The following is an 18,654-nucleotide window of genomic DNA, read 5'->3' on the forward strand; positions in this document are numbered from 1 at the left end:
GATAGAAAAAGTGAGGAGACTGCTACCAGAAAAAGGAGAAACAGAGAGACCAGTGTTGTGTGGTCATTGGAGAAATATATTGGCAAGGATTGTGGCTCCCTGATCGAGACTGCTTTGTGTACTACCTTTCTCATGAAACCCACTACCAAAGGTACCGGTGAGGTCAAAATACTTAATTACTACTGGAATATGTTTACCATAAACCAGAATCCGAATTCCTCAAAGGATATAAGAATCTTTGGCTACAATGACACTATTGATGTGTATCATTTCCACTCATTGCATGGAAGGCAATGGGTAGATGGTAAGGTAAGTACAAAACAATAATATACTGATAGTCTTTCATGCATCAACCATTTTTACTGAACAATTATCCTATTTATTGATTTGTAGGTGCTCAGCTTATATGTGAAGTTGTTGCGTAGGTGGTACTACCAACATTGCAAGAAGAATGGTCTACCTGATTGTGAAGTTTATACCATAATCAGGGATGTATACTTTGCTGTAAGTTGTGTTTGGATTACTTTTCTTTGTCATTATTGTTTTTTATTAAAGTTGAGTATAATGTATACACTGTTGTTGCAGAAATATCTCATCAGAGAGCACAATGTATTTGCAGAGAAGATGAAAGACCAAAGGTTTAAAAATGCAACTCCTGATGAGAGAGATGACAAAGGTTACCACCTTCCAAATAAAGTAACAGCTGAATACTTCATCCCATCCAGAGACATCAATCAATATCAACCACCACCAACCAAGTGTACGGGAGTTATAATTCTAATACAAATTAACTGTACTCATTGGGTGTTACAGGTCTACAATTTTGAGGAAAGAAAGGTGTACACTTATGATTCACTTGGAGGTAAAAAAGCTTCTGATGAGCAAATAACCTTGGAAACAATGCTCCCATATGTCATTAAGTGTGCTGATCGAAGTATCTATGTTGATATGGATTCACCATGGAGTCATGAGTTTGTCCATGTCTCCCAACAACCTGATGGGAACAGTTGTGGCCTTTTTTCCCTTGCCTTCCTTGATTGCCTTCTTAAAGGTGTACCTGACCAAGTAATGGATATATCATCAACTGTGGCATCAATCCCAACACCGCAGAGACAAGGCAGAAGGAACTAGTAGAGAGTCTTGTGAATTGGTTCGAAAAGAATAAGGAGAAAGAACCAGAGGGGAAGTAAAACAATAGGTAAGTATTTCTGAATTTTTGGGAACATGGTCCATGATTCCAAGCATGCTAGTTCATGCTTTTGATTGTTTGTTTGTATTATGATGTTGGTCAGTGTTTGGGCCAGTTTTTGGTATATTGTAATAATTAGTAAACTATATCATGGAGTAACTGTAGTTTTCAGATTATGACTAGACTATAATTGTTGTTATGATCTAACTGTGGTTTTGCAAGTCTGTACGTTTGTTTCTCTTAGTTGTTGATATTTCATTACATGCAGTTTGATACTATGTTTTTCTATAACTGCTTAATCATATCTTAACTGTGATAACTAAAGCAACTGAAATATCCTGAAACATGGGACATTTACAATCTTATGACCAAAATCTGAGATCATCTTCTTTCTTCCTTTCTCCATCATCTTCTTTCTTTCTTTCTTCTTCAATGGTGGAAAATACTCCCACCACTTGCTTCTTCAATGATGCTTAATCTTGACTATATTGCGATCTAATGGTTCAAAATAGCACACAAATTTGCTATATAATAGGAATTCTTTTCAAAGTAATAAAAATTAAGGACTTTAATGAACACTGATTTATATAATTTTATCTTATATGTAATCAAACTCTAAATACACTGGAATCCAATTGAAAACAAAATAAAGGAGAAAAAATTTAAGGCATTCACTTTCTCCATCGCAAAATTTCAAAATTAAACTAACTTGAAATTTCAAATTTTCAAAATTTGTGTTTGTTAAAAATAGACATTAAAATTCTGACAGGTTATAGAACAAAACCGCAATAGGTGTTGCTGATTGTTCCTTAATTAGAAAGTGCTCCTTAATTAGAAAGTGTCCTTGATGTCTTCAAAATGTAGTAATGTACATATGTACATAAACATGTTGGGGGGAAAAAACATAATGGCACTTGTAAATAAATTGTTAGTTGGAAATTAATTGTACTATTAAGTATTTTCCATTTCTTTTTAACCGTTTTTTCTTTCAAATTCCAGCTAAACCAGATGCTGATACATTACCTAACAGAAAATGCTAGAAGGGAACATGGAAAATTCCAAAAACCATATACAATACCATGTAAAATGTTAAAAAGTTTACATCAATGGTGCCTTTACAAAAGCCTTTAAACAAAATTACAAAATACCAAAGCCCATCCAAAATATGAAAACTACATAAGAGTTGTCCCTTCAATCACACTAAAATCCGTGATCATATGAAATCATTATCAAACTCTGGTGGAACACCATCAGCGAAGTCAATCCATTCAGCATCATCAGTGCAAGAAGTACATGTTGCTGCATTGTGACCAACACCACCACATCTGGTACATCTCCTTATTTGGACAGGGATACCCTCTCCTTTAGATCTCTTTTGCTTCTTTTTTAGGGCGGCCAGCCTGTACCTCATCAATTAGTGGACATATCATGATATCTCTAACCCAATGCCATTGTTCTTTACCTTTCATTGGTGTCCAATTTTCCTTATATGTGTCCATCATCGTCTCCTTGCTATAGCATGGGAGACAATAGTCATACACAGAAAAGTTGGAAGTGTCAATGCATTTAACGACATGGGAACATGGAGGTCCCACTTGTTGAAAGTACCCACAAGTGCAAGTTATATTTTCAAGGTCTACCGTGTTTGTTCCACCTTTAGTGACGACTGAAAAATTGAATTCACTTGTCCTGCTTGCAGGGTACGACCTGCTCTTGAATCGGGCTATGATGATATGGCCTTCCGCTGATTTGGTGAGTTTGGTTTTCAACTTTGTAGCCATAACACGGTAGTCATAGAAGTGCGTTATTATATTTTTCCGAATACCATCCACAAGAGATGTAATAGGCATAGCTCGTTTAGGAATTATCATTTTGTTCTAACTCTATATGTGATTGCTATAAACAATTCCGTACCTTTTCATTGGAGCAAAGGCATTGCACCATGATTCTTTAGGAATTCTAACTAACTTTGCATAAGTTTTATCGTCACTGCACCAGATGTGACCCATAATTCTAACAAACTCAGCTTTATCAAAGGTTTCTGCGGCATTCTTAACCTTCCATTTGGTGTCTTATTTGCTAACATTATTAGACATGTGTTGTGCACAAAAGCAATGGTGTGCATGATAAGAGCCCAAAACTGTAGTTTTCACCCCTTAATAATACTACTTTTAGACCAATTATGCGAGTAATAAATAAGAGTTAATGCTAATTACGTGCTTTTATGTATTTCAGGCATGGAACTCAATTATATGCAGAAATGTGCCACTTTGATGATATAAAGGAGCAAAGGGTTGGTTGCTAAGAAGTTTTGTGATAAAGGCCAAGATTCAAGGAGACAAAGCCTTTATGAAGCCCGGTCAAAAGCTGAAAAGTCAACACGGGCAGAAATAGTGCACAAGTTAGCAGAACTTCCGAAGACCATATCTTTGGACTCAGACCTCGGATTTGGGCCTACCTTATGTCAAAACGACCAGCTCGGAAAGATATTTCTTATGGTCCAAGCCTTGACCCAATCAGAGGAGCAGAAGTGGACGAAAAGTCTACTGAAGTCAAAGCCAGCTGAAACGGGCTATGTGGACTGAAGAAATTGGGCTTTGGGCTCGATTTTCCGGCCCAAAACATGAGACCTCAGCCCATGCACGAAATTGTGGATCTGGTCTCCTCCTTTACATAAAACAAGACTTATATCTTAAGAAAGATATAGTTAGAGAATCTAGAATAGAAAGTAGCCATTAAAATAGCTTGAAGATATAGTTTTTGAATTGAATTAGTTAAATTAATTAGTTTCATACATTGTTCTAGATTAATTCTTTGAATCATAGTTCTTCATTGATTAGATAAATAAAATAGTTATTTCTTGTTCATTTCGATTTTGTCATTTAAAATTGTTAGATCTAAATTAAGTTGTTGTTATTCAATTCTTAGTTATTAATTTAGAATTCAATTATTATTAGTTAAATTTAATAAAGTTATAATCTTTATATTACGTCTAGTTTTAATTCACATTGTAGTATAATTCCCACCATTGCTCTCATTAGACTTTGAATAGATTAGTCAATCTAGGAAACTTGAATGCTAAAGAACTAAGAGTGGAACGAACTTTTTACTCCACTCTATTTCGATAGAATTGAGAGTATAGAAATCTTTGATAGCAACGCATAATTAAGTTTAGTTTCACTTGCGTTTTGAGTTTCATCGTTCATTTCATAAGTAAATTATTCAATTTTACGTTTATCAAATGGCGTCGCTGCCATCTTAGTACTCTTTAGTATTGTTTTCTGTAAACTTGATAGTTTTTCAAAGTCCCATAACCTACCCACTCTTGTTTGGATTCTTACTGTGGTTGTCTATTTCAGCTTTGCAAGTTTCCATGAAAAATTACTTTCGGGCGCTTTTGTGCCTCAGGCAAGCCAAAGTGGGAGCGCGACCCTACCGCCCTACACGCATGGAATCCCACCCTTTGGATGAGTGCCACCTGCATACTACCAAGGCCAACTTGGGAGCCACTGCGCCCTGCACGCTGGAATCCTACCTTTTGCCTTAAAGCGACCGCGCCTGCCTAGGCATATTCGCGCTTGCCAGCTCCTCTGCTGAAACTGCCCGATTTCCACAAGTTTGTTTCGAACTTCCATTTCTTCAAAGTTTTCAGTGTTCTAACTTGTTATATACACTAAGCACGCGTAAACAAGACGTTATTCATAAGCGAAGCAAGGAGGCTTTCAGGTACTCTTTTCTTCCACACCTCGCATCTTCTGTTAGAGGTTCATACTAGCATATCAGGATTGTTTGGAGTGTTGTTGTTTTGTATTAGTATTGGTCTTAGTCTTGCATGAGATTAAGGTCAGGCCGAAGAAAAACACCTAATATAATTAACCGACAATGTCAACAAACACGCCTTTCTAGTATACCACTCACTTCACCTCTAGCTAGCACACCACACACCAAACCTGAGATTATGGCTAAAGAAAGAGAGTCTCCTCTCTCAGACTTTTACAAAGCCTTGAGCGATAGCCCAAAATCTTGTATCGTTCTATCAGACCCAGTGGGGGATTTCCGAATCCCCCCAAATATATTTAATTTGTTACCCGTTTTTCATGGGTTAGACCATGAAAAACCTTATCAGCACATGCGGAGGATTGACCAAGTCCTTACTACTTTCCACCATCCTTCGGTTGGTGCTGAACAAATTAAACTGAGGGTATTTCCCTTCACCTTAGCCGATAAGGCGGTGTCTTGGTTAACTGCCCAAACACCTAATTTTGTGGACTCGTGGGCTAAACTTGTTCAATTGTTTATGGAATATTTTTACCCACCACTGAAGACCGATGAAATGCTTTCCAAGATTCATTTCTTTCGACAGAATCCTCATGAATCATTTTCAAAGGCTTGGAATCATTTCACTGACCTACTTATAGAGTATCCACACCATAACCTCGCGAAAGACATGTTAGTTCGTGCCTTTTTCAAAGGACTTTTACACCACCATAAAGAAGTCCTTGACATAATGAATGGGGGTAGTTTCTTAAGTAAAAGGAGCCACGGAGGCTTATAAATTTTTAGAAAATCAGACTAAGTGGAATAATAATTGGGGGGGGGGTAGGTAGGTGATGATATCTCCGTAAAGCTTAGTTCTTCTACAATAGCTAAAGCCGCCGGTATGTTTGAGATGAAGCCCGATCCAGAACTTAAAAATTTAATCGAATCTCTAACTAAAAAGATAGAGGCTATTTCTGTTTAACAAACGCCTATCCCCGTCATGAATGTCAACTCCAATCTATGTAATTTATGTTTGAGTCTAGAGCATCCCGACTCCTATTGTCCTTTCGCTTATGAGCAACAACAATCACAACAAGATAACGTTTGTTCCATTAATAGTGAACCTAACGCAGCTTGGCGACAAAACCCCAACTTCGGTTGGCAGAATAATCAACAACCTCTAAGGTTGTTTAACCCAAATGTTAGGCAAACAAACAATTATAACCAAGCTCAACCACGACAAGGACAATGTCAGGGTAATTATAATTATAACAACCAAGCGCAACCACGACAAGGTCAAGCACAAGGTCAGGATAATTATAATAATTATAACAATAATAATTATAATGCTAATAGAGATATCGTTCCGATAAATAATAACTACCAAAATCCACCCATTAATAATCAACGTGACATAGTTCCTGCCACACAACCAGTAGCAAATACTACTCCACAATCGGATCATTTTGATACCTTTATGCAATCTCAACAACAGATTTTACAAGCCATCCAACTTTCCTTACAACAGTTAGCTCAAGAGAAAGTGCAACCCAAAGGTGTGTTTCCAGGACAAGCAATAGCTAATCCTAAAACAACAAACACCGCCTTTGAGGTAAATGGTAATACTAGTAACGAAAATGCAAACGTAGGGGAGATAAATTCCATCACCACTCTCCGTTCAAGTAGAGTGGTGGATAACAAAATAACTATGTCTATAGTTACCCCACCAGTAGTCCCTACACTAGATATTATACTAGATGCAAACAGTAGGTGAAGATCCTACCCCTGTAGAGGTACCAGTTAAACCACAACTTAAAAAACAGAAAGCAAAGGTTAGACATCCAGAGGACTCATACGCTAAATATAGAGAGAAACCATCGTTTCCTCAGAAATTAGCTATGTTAAACAAGGATACAAATTTTGACGAGATTAGAGAAGTTTTTAAAAATCTAACGATAAACTTACCTTTCCTTGAAGCGATTAAAAAGTTACCTCACCATGCTAAGTTTCTTAAAGAGTTGTGCACTACTAGACGTAAGACAAAGATTCCTAAGGACGCCTTTTTAACGGAATAGTTTCCAACTTTAACAGAACACAATGGAATAGTTAAGTACAAGGACCCTGGTCGTCCTACTGTACAATGCACCTTAGGGGATACTCACATGGCCACTGCCTTATTAGACCTCGGGGTGAGTGTTAATTTACTCCCTTATTATTTATATAAACAAATAGGTCTACATGAAATGCAACCTACAACAATGACATTGCAACTAGCTGATAGGTCTATCAAGTATTATAAGGGTGTAGTGGAAAACGTGCTAGTTAAAGTCCAAGATTTCTACTATCCCGCGGATTTTTTTATTCTAGATACAGAAGTCGCTAACGATTTTGTTCCAATCATTTTAGGACGCCCTTTTTTGGCAACTGCCAATGCACTTATAAACTGCCGCAATGGTTCGATGTCCTTGTCTTTTGGCCATCTTTCCACTGCGGTTAACGTTTTTAAGATGACCAAACAGTTGCCTTATACAAATATTGATGGAGAGGTTAGCATGATCGAGAGCTTAGCTCATGATTATTTCAAAACCATGTTTCCGAATGACCAGATGCACAAATTCCTTTCCTTTGGAAGTTCCAACTTTAACAAATACTCCTTGGACGTAGAGGAAATTGAGGAAGATTTCCTTCAACTCTTTTGCAACTCTTCTCTGCCACCTCGCGAGTTCCACCTTGCCAACATCCCTTTCTCCCTTGACGCTATGACGGAAGATGAATTTTTCACCCTCTATCCCAGAGATTCTTTTGACCCACCTATTGAGGAATGTTTGACATATCTAAATGCTTCTAATGATCTAGACCTGAGAGCTCTAGCTGACACTCATTCATTTTCCCTCACTAATATTCTCCACCTTCCACCCTTTCAAAGGAACCTAGAGTTTGTGCTTGACCCTTTTGTCTCTTCTGTACTTAATGATTTTCGAAATCCTCTTAATACAGAAATAATTCCCAAGGAAAAGGCATTTGACACCTTCATTTTCAAAATTGGGTCAGTTCCCACCTACACCATGAATGAGTTTTGTACCAAACCTACATTCTCATTTCTTCTATTCCTTACATCTAAAATTCCTCCATATCCACCATATCTTCCACAAACATCCATTTTCTCACGATCATTCAGTTGGAAACCCTCTCGTTCAAAGGCGAAAAAGAAGGTACATGCGCGGTTACATTCTAGATCCATCAGACTTTGCTTTCATATCAATAAGTTGTATCGTAAAGAATCTTGGTGCTTGATTCTGTTTGGGGGTGCATTTCATGGTAATTATTTATAGAAAGACCCACAACTCTTTAGGTTGTTAATATATGGAAAATTGCATGGTATAGATATTAATATATCAAATTAATTGTTAAAGGTCTCGGGAATCTGACTTTAAAAGACCCATTGTTAAAACAACTTTTCTAAACTCTGTTGTCAAAAATTTGTTTGGGGATGGTGTGTTCGAGTTTTTTTTCATTGATGGTCAAACTTTCCATTTATGTTGTTTAGACCGCTTAATCGTATTTCGATTCGGGTTGACATTTTCTATTAAGTTAGATTTCATTCGTTCGCATAACTTATGTCATGCACGCACTTCGAGACATTTTCCATCTTTTTATATGTCACCCACGGTCGGAATAGAGTGTTTTATGGATGATTAGTTTGAAAATTCTCTACTGATCAATTCCATATCTCATTCGCATAAATCGGACCTGTAACGAGGCGGAATTTTAGTTTGAAGTTGCGCTAAAAAAATCGACAAAAAAAATAAAAATCGAAAAATCATTTTGGGCTTGGGCCCAAAGCACGCGCATGCGTCTCCTTCCTCCAAAACAAACTGAATCGCAATTCTTTCCAATTCCGCCATTTCCAAATTTAAAAACCTAACCAAAAATAACAATAAAAATAAACCTCAATACACCCATGCCCACAATACAATTCCAACTTCGATTCTGTTCCAAAACACTCTTCCACCAATCCCAAAAATTTCCACCACCGAAAATCACCCAAAACCAAATGAAATTCGAACTACCGCACCACCACTACTATTTTGTTAGTAAAGGAGTCTCAAACTCCATTCCCACAGTCCTTTTAAACCCCAAATCATTCTAAGATATTAATGGCTCAAAGACGAAGGTTGTTCTTTGGAACAAAGCGTTTCACATTTGACCGCGCCGACCGCTTTTACGGTGATGAGATGATTAGCAGGGGTTGGAATCGGTTGTGGTACTCGGCAGATGATTTCTACCACTTTGATTTGGTCGAACAACTCTATAAGAAGAAAGAGTTGGCCGGTCACAAAATTTTCATGAAAGTGGCTGGGACTCGAAGAGAATTATCGAAAGAGAAGTTGGCTGAAATTTTAGGCATTACGCCTGGACGCCACATAGAAGCCACCGTGCAAGAATCTCAGTATACTGGTGTTCTTGCATTAATGAACGACACCTTTATGGAGGGTCAATATAATACGACTTCTCATTGTGCTCGACAATCATCTCTGCGCACCAACCAACTGGCTGTAGCTCAGTGAATTGGTAAGAACGTCATTGAGAAGGAGAAAGTGAGCGACATCGGGTTCACATGTCTACACGTTCTCTAGATATTGTAAGAAAAGAGATATGAATTATGTATCCTCGAGTTTTTGCTAAATATGATTAGAGGAGTTGGGAAGAGTATTACACCATTTCCTATTTTAATTACGAAGATAATATTGTCTTGGGGGAATAAACCAAGAACTGAGTGGATAATGTTGAAATTGCATGCAAATGAAAGTAGTTATAAGGAGTGTATCCAAAAGACTTGGATGTTGCCGGAGGATAGGGTAGTGGATTCGGATGAGGAAGGGGAGAACATGACATGGTTGGATGAAGATGTCTTGGAGAGGTGTACGTCTGATTCAGAACGCATGTCAGTGTTACATACTAGCGTGCGTTACATTTACGCTATTTGTGAAGATATATGAGATAGACAGATTATAGTTCGAAATAAACAAACGAACCTTAACACGAGTTTTGGAATACTCGAAAAGGGTCAGGAAGATATCTTGATTAACATGGAGAATATCCACTAGTGTCACCAGGCCCAGTATACAGCAATAAAGGCTGAGATGGAAGCACAGCGCTTGTTCAAAGTAGAGATTCTACGACGCATGCCACCCTTGGAGGGTTCTATTTCAGATGAGTCTGAAAGGCATGAGCGTCGTCGCCAAAGAACGAATGGATCAGGCCCTTCTTCATCCCATGACCAATCTCCATCTCAAGGCCCTTCTTCATCCCATGACTAATCTCCATCTCAAGGCCCTTCTTCATCACATGGCTAGGTGTTCGAATAATTTTGTGTTTCGTTATTATTTAGTTGTTTTTATTGTTTTATTAGTCGGATATTAGTTAAGTAATTAAATTTGAATTTGGTTGTTTTATGTTGTTTGAATTAAAATTTAATATAATTTGGTTATTTTCAAATTGTGCGTGGTGGTTATCATTAATCCCACCTTCCCAAATTGTTCGGGGGTGGTATTAAATAGCTTAGCATAATTCGTTTATATGTTCGTCTATTTTAGAATTTGTTTTGGAGTGAGGGTTAAGAATATGACCGATATGGCCATCGCTATGAATACATATTGTGGTAGGATGAAATCTCGATGAGTTAGGTAGTTTCTATCCTCAATTCAACCTAAAAGATATTAGGGTTGTCTTAGAATCAAGAATATGAGTTATTTCCGTTTTCGGGTTTGGAAATTTTATTATTTCCGGCAATTGCCTTAAAGCTTTTTGGCAACTTCTCGATTCGTTTTAGCAATTTAAAACCTATAAAAACTGCATTCATTATACATTCACAACCCCAACTACATCTCACATTCATCTCTCACGTTTCACTCCCACTTTACCTTATTTTTCCTTTGCACTTTGTCCTATCAGCTCCCCGAGCGCACCTGTGCCCCAGAGGAGCGCCACCTGCGGCCCTAAGCCTATCAAAGAAATCCTACCATGAGGGCGACCTGCGCCCTACTCAAATTTAAACCGAGGCTACTGCGCCCAAAACTCTTGGAATTCCGGTTTTCATCCGAGCACCACCGCCATCCCAGCTAACGGTGGCGCACCCTGGCCCAAGTGCCTGGACCTCAAATATCACCGAGGCGCCACCAGCGCCCATCGAACATAGCTTGAGCGCACCCTGGCATACGACAATGGGCACCAAAAATTTCCAGTTTTCCGAGGGTTGTTCCAGGATCCTTCACATCTTTTCCAGCAAGTTTATTGGGGATGACATTCCCTCGTATCATACCGGAACAATCATTTGAAGATTTATTCCAAAGTGACACCTATGGTGCGTGGTTTCGCAAAATGATCATTCTAGCAGGATGGGAGCCATTATTGGGTGGAGGATACAACCTTATCAGGTTGCGCCTTACACCCCATCCGACCAAGTGGTGCTTGACAGGTTAGCTATAGTAGACGATAAGTGGCGTGAAGCCTGGCAAATTACCATGGCATGGCAGGATGGGAAGGAACCTCATTTCTTTATTAAGGATAAAGAGGGAAATAAGGAGGAAAATGTTTAAATGGGAGTGCAGGTAAGTTTTTATTTCAATTAGTGTCTGCTTATGTCCCAAACAATCTATTTCTCATTAACCCCATAACGGGTGGAACTCTTATAGAGTTGCGTCAGTTTTCTTTTCTATATTAGTATGTTATAACCTTGTTTTGTAAATATTCCAGAATTTCACGCGTTTCAATGGTATTTTCCTACCCTCTTTATTTAAAATACTTTGAGGACAAAGCATGCTTCTTGTTTGGGGGGCATAGAAACACGTGTAATTAAGACATCTGTTAGGATATAGATATATATAATATGTACTTGTTTTCTAGCTAAAAAATTCAAATTTTTTTAATAAAATATAAATAAAAAGTATGCTATACACTTAGGAATATTGGTATTGTTTTCTTTCTCTATGCTCTCAATAATCTAGAAGTCTCACGTAGCTTTTGCATTAGAATAGTTTTTAGAAACTTAGGCTAATATGTAGGTAATAATCCTTGCATCTATCTATAAATATGTTACATGAGTATCTATGATTGTTGGCAATAAGTTTTTGAAATCTAGGCTAAAGTACTTATTCTACAAATCCTGTGAGAATATAGCCTAAAGCTTTATATGAGTGAAACATTTGAGAAATGACACAAGGGAGAAGTAAAATCCGGATAGAGAAATCACATGTCCACTTGCTTGATCACTATACCATACCCTCAGCGAGAATTTAGGCCCTCTTTGGATCGATATAGTTAGAAATTCCAACCTATGAATTATTTTCCGCTAGTCGCCCCTCTGAGCCTTTCTTTAGCCTTTCATAAACCACAAATCCGTTACCCTGTTGCAAAAAAAAAAAAATAAAAAAAAAAAAAAAAAAAAATCAACCTACCAAATTCTTTGAATAAGTCTGAGAATAGAGATGAAGAATAGAAAAGAGAAGAACTTTTGAAATCAAGAATTCGTTAGTCGCTTCAGATAAGAAAAGGAAGTTTCCATCCAAATAAATAAATAAATAAATAAATAAATAAAAGAAAATAAAGAGTTAGAACTCCAAAAAAAAAAATAGAATCAAAGGAGTCAAAAGCCAAAGAAAAATATGGCTAAGGATGAAAACAAAGTATAGAATCAAAAGTAAAGAACAAGGTTTTCTCTAGTTACATAATATGAAGACTCTATTATCTCAGACTTGTTCTCTTTGAATATCCATTTCCTTCCTTCTTAAACCATCTCCTAATTCCCGCAACACCTAATAAAGACATCTAGCTCAATTAGGAATATGTTAGTGTGATAGTAAGTGGCAGATGTGTTTGATCGACTCCGGCTTCCTTGTGTGTCATTGAGTTTGTAAGGTAAAGTGTGCCACCGCATTAATCGGAGTAGCTTGAAACTTGAGCGAAAAATCGTGAGTGATTTTTGTCTTGACATTTATGTGAGGACCTACTTAAGGACACTATTCCGAAGTTTTTAAACGGACTTGCTAGTTCATCTCATAGTATTACTCATTGCAAATATGTTTATTCGTAGATGATAGATTATTATGCATATATTAGTTTAGGTTTCGACTTGATTATTACAGTATTCATTGCTAGTAAGATGTATAGATAATTGAGACATAGATAAGGAAACAATAGTTTTATTTAAGTCGTTGTAGTATAGATGAAGTTTGTGAGTACCTTCATGGAAAACTCTCCGCGAGGCTATAACTTCATCCACTAGGAAATTCCTAGTGGTTTAAGGCCTTGTTGCATATGGTCAATGCAATCGCACTCGGCAAAACGAGATTAGTTAGAACTCCATTTTTGGTCACTTATGCTAATTTCTCATATTTGTTTGAGGATAAGCAAAATGCTGTTTGGGGGTGGTTTGATAAGAGCCCAAAACCGTAGTTTTAACCCCTTAATAATACTACTTTTAGACCAATTATGAGAGTAATAAATAAGAGTTAATGCTAATTACGTGCTTTTATGTATTTCAGGCATGAAACTTAATTATGTGTAGAAATGTGCCACTTTGGCGATATAAAGGAGCAAAGGGTTGGTTGCTAAGAAGTTCTGTAATAAAGGCCTAGATTCAAGGAGACAAAGCCTTTATGAAACCCGGTCAAAAGCTGAAAAGTCAACACGGGCAGAAACAGTGCACAAGTCAGCAGAACTTCCAAAGACCATATATTTGGACTTAGGCCTCGGATTTGGGCCTACCTTACGTCAAAACGACCGGCTCGGAAAGAGATTTCCAATGGTCCAAGCCTTGACCCAATCAGAGGGGCAAAAGTAGACGAAAAGTCTGCTGAAGTCAAAGCCAGTTGAAAACGGGCTATGTGGACTGAAGAAATTGGGTTTTGGGCTCGATTTTCCGGCCCAAAACATTAGACCTCAGCCCATGCACGAAATTGTGGATCTGGTCTCCTCCTTTACATAAAACAAGACTTAGCTCTTAAGAAAGATATAGTTAGAGAATCTAGAATAGAAAGTAGCCATTAAAATAGCTTGTAGATCTAGTTTTTGAATTGAATTAGTTAAATTAATTAGTTTCATACATTGTTTTAGATTAATTCTTTGAATCATAGTTCTTCATTGATTAGATAAATAAAATAGTTATTTCTTGTTCATTTCGATTTTGTCATTTAAAATTGTTAGATCTAAATTGAGTTGTTGTTATTCAATTCTTAGTTATTAATTTAAAATTCAATTATTGTTAGTTAAATTTAATAAAGTAATAATCTTTATATTACGTCTAGTTTTAATTCACATCGTAGTATAATTCCCACCATTGCTCTCATTAGACTTTGAATAGATTAGTCAATCTAGGAAACTTGAATGTTAAAGAACTAAGAGTGGAACGAACTTTTTACTCCACTCTATTTCGATAGAATTGAGAGTATAGAAATCTTTGATAGCAACGCATAATTAAGTTTAGTTTCACTTGCGTTTTGAGTTTCATCGTTCATTTCGTAAGTAAATTATTCAATTTTACGTTTATCAGTGCATTTGGAAGAATTTTAGGAACTGCTTGAAAAATGTTACTATGTCGGTCTGATAGAAGAACAAAACTCTCTGTAGATCCTACAACATGGTCCCTCAATCTCTCCAAGAACCAATCCCAATGGTCATTGTTCTCCTTTGGGACAATTGCAGCTGCAATCGGAAAGCAATGACTATCTGCATCAACAGTAAGGGCTGTGAGTATTACATATTTGTACCTACCTTTCGAGAACGTACCATTAATCATAACCAAAAGGACGGAGACATCTTTTGTAAGCACGAACTGTGATGCCATAACTCCAAAAGAAACGTTCAAATTTGTGCTCATGTGGTGTTGTCTGTATCTCGATGAAACAACATGGATCAACATTTTTAAGTTCTTTGCAATAAGTAGGCAACATTTGATATGATTGACTGAAACTACCTCTAATCTGCAGGAAAAATATAACAAACTGAGTAAAAACCAACCACTTGCTACGTGTTATTAAACGTGTTGCTGATAGTAGTACGAGTGTTGAAGTTATCTGTAATCTACATGGAAAAGATAACACACAAAGTTTAAACTACCACTTGCTACGTGTTAGTAAACATATTATTGACAGGACATGTATTACCTCATTCTTTGTTTTCTACCTTGTTCAGTGCAATTTGCTTTGTTTTCCAAGCGATCTTATATGATATTTCAATATGGTGGATTCCTTTGACCTCCTGTTGTAAATGTTTTGGCTGCAGTTCTTTATTATCCTTAAGTTTTGCGTTAACTATTTGTGCTACCCATGACGCGTTTGCTTGTGGATTTGTTGCAACATCCTGATCTTGTGCACAAGTGTGAGCTGCTCTTAAGGTGCTAATAACCCATTTATCAGAGGCAGTCGTGGGTTTTGCATAAAGATGAAACGTACAATCAGGAGCCTTACACTTCATGACCACTCTTCGCGTTGAAGTTTGTGCACCGTGCAAATTAAACATGTTCGCCACTGCATAAGATTTCATGTCTTTGATGAGTTCATCACAAGTGGCGTAATGCTGACCAACTTTGGGGGTATGAACTTATGCACAACACTTTGGTGCATAACTTGATCGTCATCCTTTTCTGTTTCTTGCATGGGTTCTTCATGAATTTGGGGGGAATGCAATGGATCAAAACCATGATTATTTACATTTTCTGCATGATCAACAACATTGACATCTACCATCCCATCCAATTGAAAGTCAAGATCTCTTCTTTCATCTTCATCGTCGATGATTGTTATTGGAGTGTCGCCCCAAAAATACTATTGACTACGGTTAGGAGTAGGCCACATATCTATATCAACATCCACTTCACTTCGATTAGGTGTGAACCATTGATCTGCATCAACATCTACTTGAACTTCACTTCGAGTAGGTGTGAACCATTGATCTGCATTAGCAGCCATTTGAACTTCCGAATCTATTTCAATTGGATCACTTCTTACACCAACCCCTAATAAAGTCACGCCCTTATCACTATCATCATCATTGTCATCATCAGTGGCATTTGTGCTAATTCTATATTCCTCAGGCACGTCTTGTGTACCTCCATATGGTTGTTGTGAATCAAAGTCATCTTCATCTGCCTCCTCATTATCAGTGACAATCTCTAGCATTGAGAAGCAATGCATACATGTACCGTTAGAAAGTCTAACTATAAGAAGAAACAACTGACAACACAACAATGAAATTCCCAGTTTACCTTTAGCCGTGAAAGATGGAGGTACAATCTGTTCATTTTCACCATCTGAATGAAGTACTCCAGTGGAAGAAGTAGTCACATTATACTTATTTGAAGTAGCCTCCAGAAAGAAATATGCATGTGGTCACCTAATAGTCAACATTTATGTAAATATCTATCAACAACATGGTACAAGTTATAACAAAGACACTCAATTACCTGCCATAACCTTTTGATAAGTAGCAAAACTGTGGGGATCTTCAGGAACCACATCTTTGGTGACTGTATGATCTCTCTCACTTTGTTATTCAAGTAGATTATCTTGGGAATACAAAATGCCACAATGTGAGCAACTAATTAAACCAATAACTATCAGCAAATAAAACAGAAACAAAATCTGTTACGTACCTATATGTTCATCCACTAGTGTGAAAGACCTCTTACGCGCTAATGCCTTTTGGTTCAACAAACTCTACTTTACAGGAGATGGTTGTGGATGGTTTTCAACTTTTTCTTTAAATAACTCAATACACACCTTTGGATTCTTCAATTTGCTTAGTCTAGGAGATGATGTGGTAGACTTGTGCTTCAACTGAACAAGCTCATCATTCAATACAACATGCACATTTGGATTCTTCAATTTAACATGTCCTTCATAATAACACTTTTTCCTTGACTTCTTTGAACAACAAATCTTGCAAGACTTTCTTCCTTAATAACTCATATCTTCATAGCTTTGGTTGGATACTTTTCATGTCTCTTGATCATGTTTAGATAATCTATTTCATAGTTGATTCTACATGGGTTCTTACTCATCAAGTACCGCAATGAAAACTCCACTCTACTATTTGAACAAACATCTTCAACAATACTAACAAAGCCTTCATATGATGCTGTCTTACAGAACACCCTCAGTTTAAACTCAGCACCAACATACCTATACACACCATGCTTGTCGATTTTTATTTCACCACCATAATAAATTAGAACTTCCAAAGTACCACCTGAAAACAAAAAAAAAAGTTTTTTAAAACAATAAAAGCTCCCACATTTATGGCACAAAATCTACAATAAATACTAGATAGTAAATGGGGAACCCTAGTACGTAAATGCTTGGTAGATGAAACTTCCCAAACTTTTGGACCACCTCCAAAACATAGTACAACCACGGCAGCAGCAACCCATGCAAAACAACATATATAAAATAAGAAGAAAACAAGAATAACCTTTAGAGACCCTAACCTTTACCTTTGTGGATGTGTGTGTTATTGTTTTCTTTCATTATTATCTTAAACAAATTGAAAAGAGGGAAGACAATGAGAAAGGAGAGGAAAATATAACAAGTTTTTTGTGTTTTTGAGGTTTGTACAAAGTTTTGGAGTTTGGGAGTGCGAAAACCGAGGTATAAGCTGTGTGTGGCAATGACATATATAAAAGTTGCCGATAGGTATTTAATTTATTGCTACCTTCAATAAGTGATAGTTACTTCTCTACACTAGACAAAATGCTACCATTTTTTTCTTCTAGTTCGACCTTAATCTAACGGTCCGGTTTTTTTGTGCAAATCTTTTAGATGATCTTGTGGTATGTGTTGACTATAAGGTCACATCACGTGGGAAAGAGAGTGTTGCAGGTTGTGTAAGAAGAGAGAGAGAGAGATTGATGTTTAATCTTTACTCTATTGCGATCCAACGGTTCAAAAATAGAACACAAATCTAAAGAAAATCGTGTGGTAGTGACAAGGAGACAAGGAGATAGGAGAGAGAAGTATTTTTTCAGTAGGAGAGAGAGTGTTTGTTTCTATTGGAGAGAGAAATGGGAAAGGGCAAAAAGTGTCCATTTTTTGTTGAATTGGTCAAAATTGAGTGTTTTGCCTAGATTGAGAAGAATGGACACTTTTCTTGCCTTGTTTAGGATATTTCCCTATAAGTAGTAGAGATAACTTTGAGAGTAGAGACATGGAATCATTTCATCTAGCCTGGAACTGTCTTATCATGTCTTACGGTGGACTCCGTCGTGGGGATATTGCCAATGTATAAGAGCATTCCCAATCCAAACAGTTTTGAGAGGGGAAATAACAACTTGTAACATTGAGCAAAAAACAATGACCTAATGCAAAGGTGATAATAATGGTAGTTATTTGCTAAGTAACAATGATAGTAGCACTTTGGACAAAATCTTTGAAATATTGTTATTGAGTTGTGAGCTTCGGACGAAATCTTTTATTCCGTCTCGTGTGTTTTTTTTGAAAATTTTCATTGTTTGTTTTGTTTTTTTTTTTTTTTTTTTTTTTTTTGACGGAATGTTTAATTCCATACCACATGTTTTTCGTTTTTTACAAGTTCCGAAGTTTAAAATCACCTCTACATTGGACAATCTCGCCTATATGGAGGTAACAAGCTGGTAATCAAAATTGCTTGTATTGGTAAAATCACCTCTACATTGGACAATCTCGCCTATATGG

General features: G+C 37.0%; 1 protein-coding gene across 1 annotated transcript; it reads right to left on the reverse strand.

Moving 5' to 3' along the window:
* Positions 1 to 2,402: 2,402 nt before the first annotated feature.
* Positions 2,403 to 15,421, reverse strand: LOC147480075 (uncharacterized). Its single transcript, XM_086578555.1, has 6 exons — positions 15,131 to 15,421; positions 14,976 to 15,028; positions 14,735 to 14,928; positions 14,490 to 14,650; positions 3,104 to 3,246; positions 2,403 to 2,589 (listed from the first exon to the last, which is right to left on the reverse strand). Exons 1-6 carry the CDS (start codon positions 15,419 to 15,421, stop codon positions 2,403 to 2,405), a joined length of 1,029 nt encoding a protein of 342 aa, XP_086434681.1.
* Positions 15,422 to 18,654: the final 3,233 nt, after the last annotated feature.

This window comes from Coptis chinensis, chromosome 8 (genome assembly GCF_015680905.1).
Source record: "Coptis chinensis isolate HL-2020 chromosome 8, ASM1568090v1, whole genome shotgun sequence".
Lineage (NCBI taxonomy): Eukaryota > Viridiplantae > Streptophyta > Magnoliopsida > Ranunculales > Ranunculaceae > Coptis > Coptis chinensis.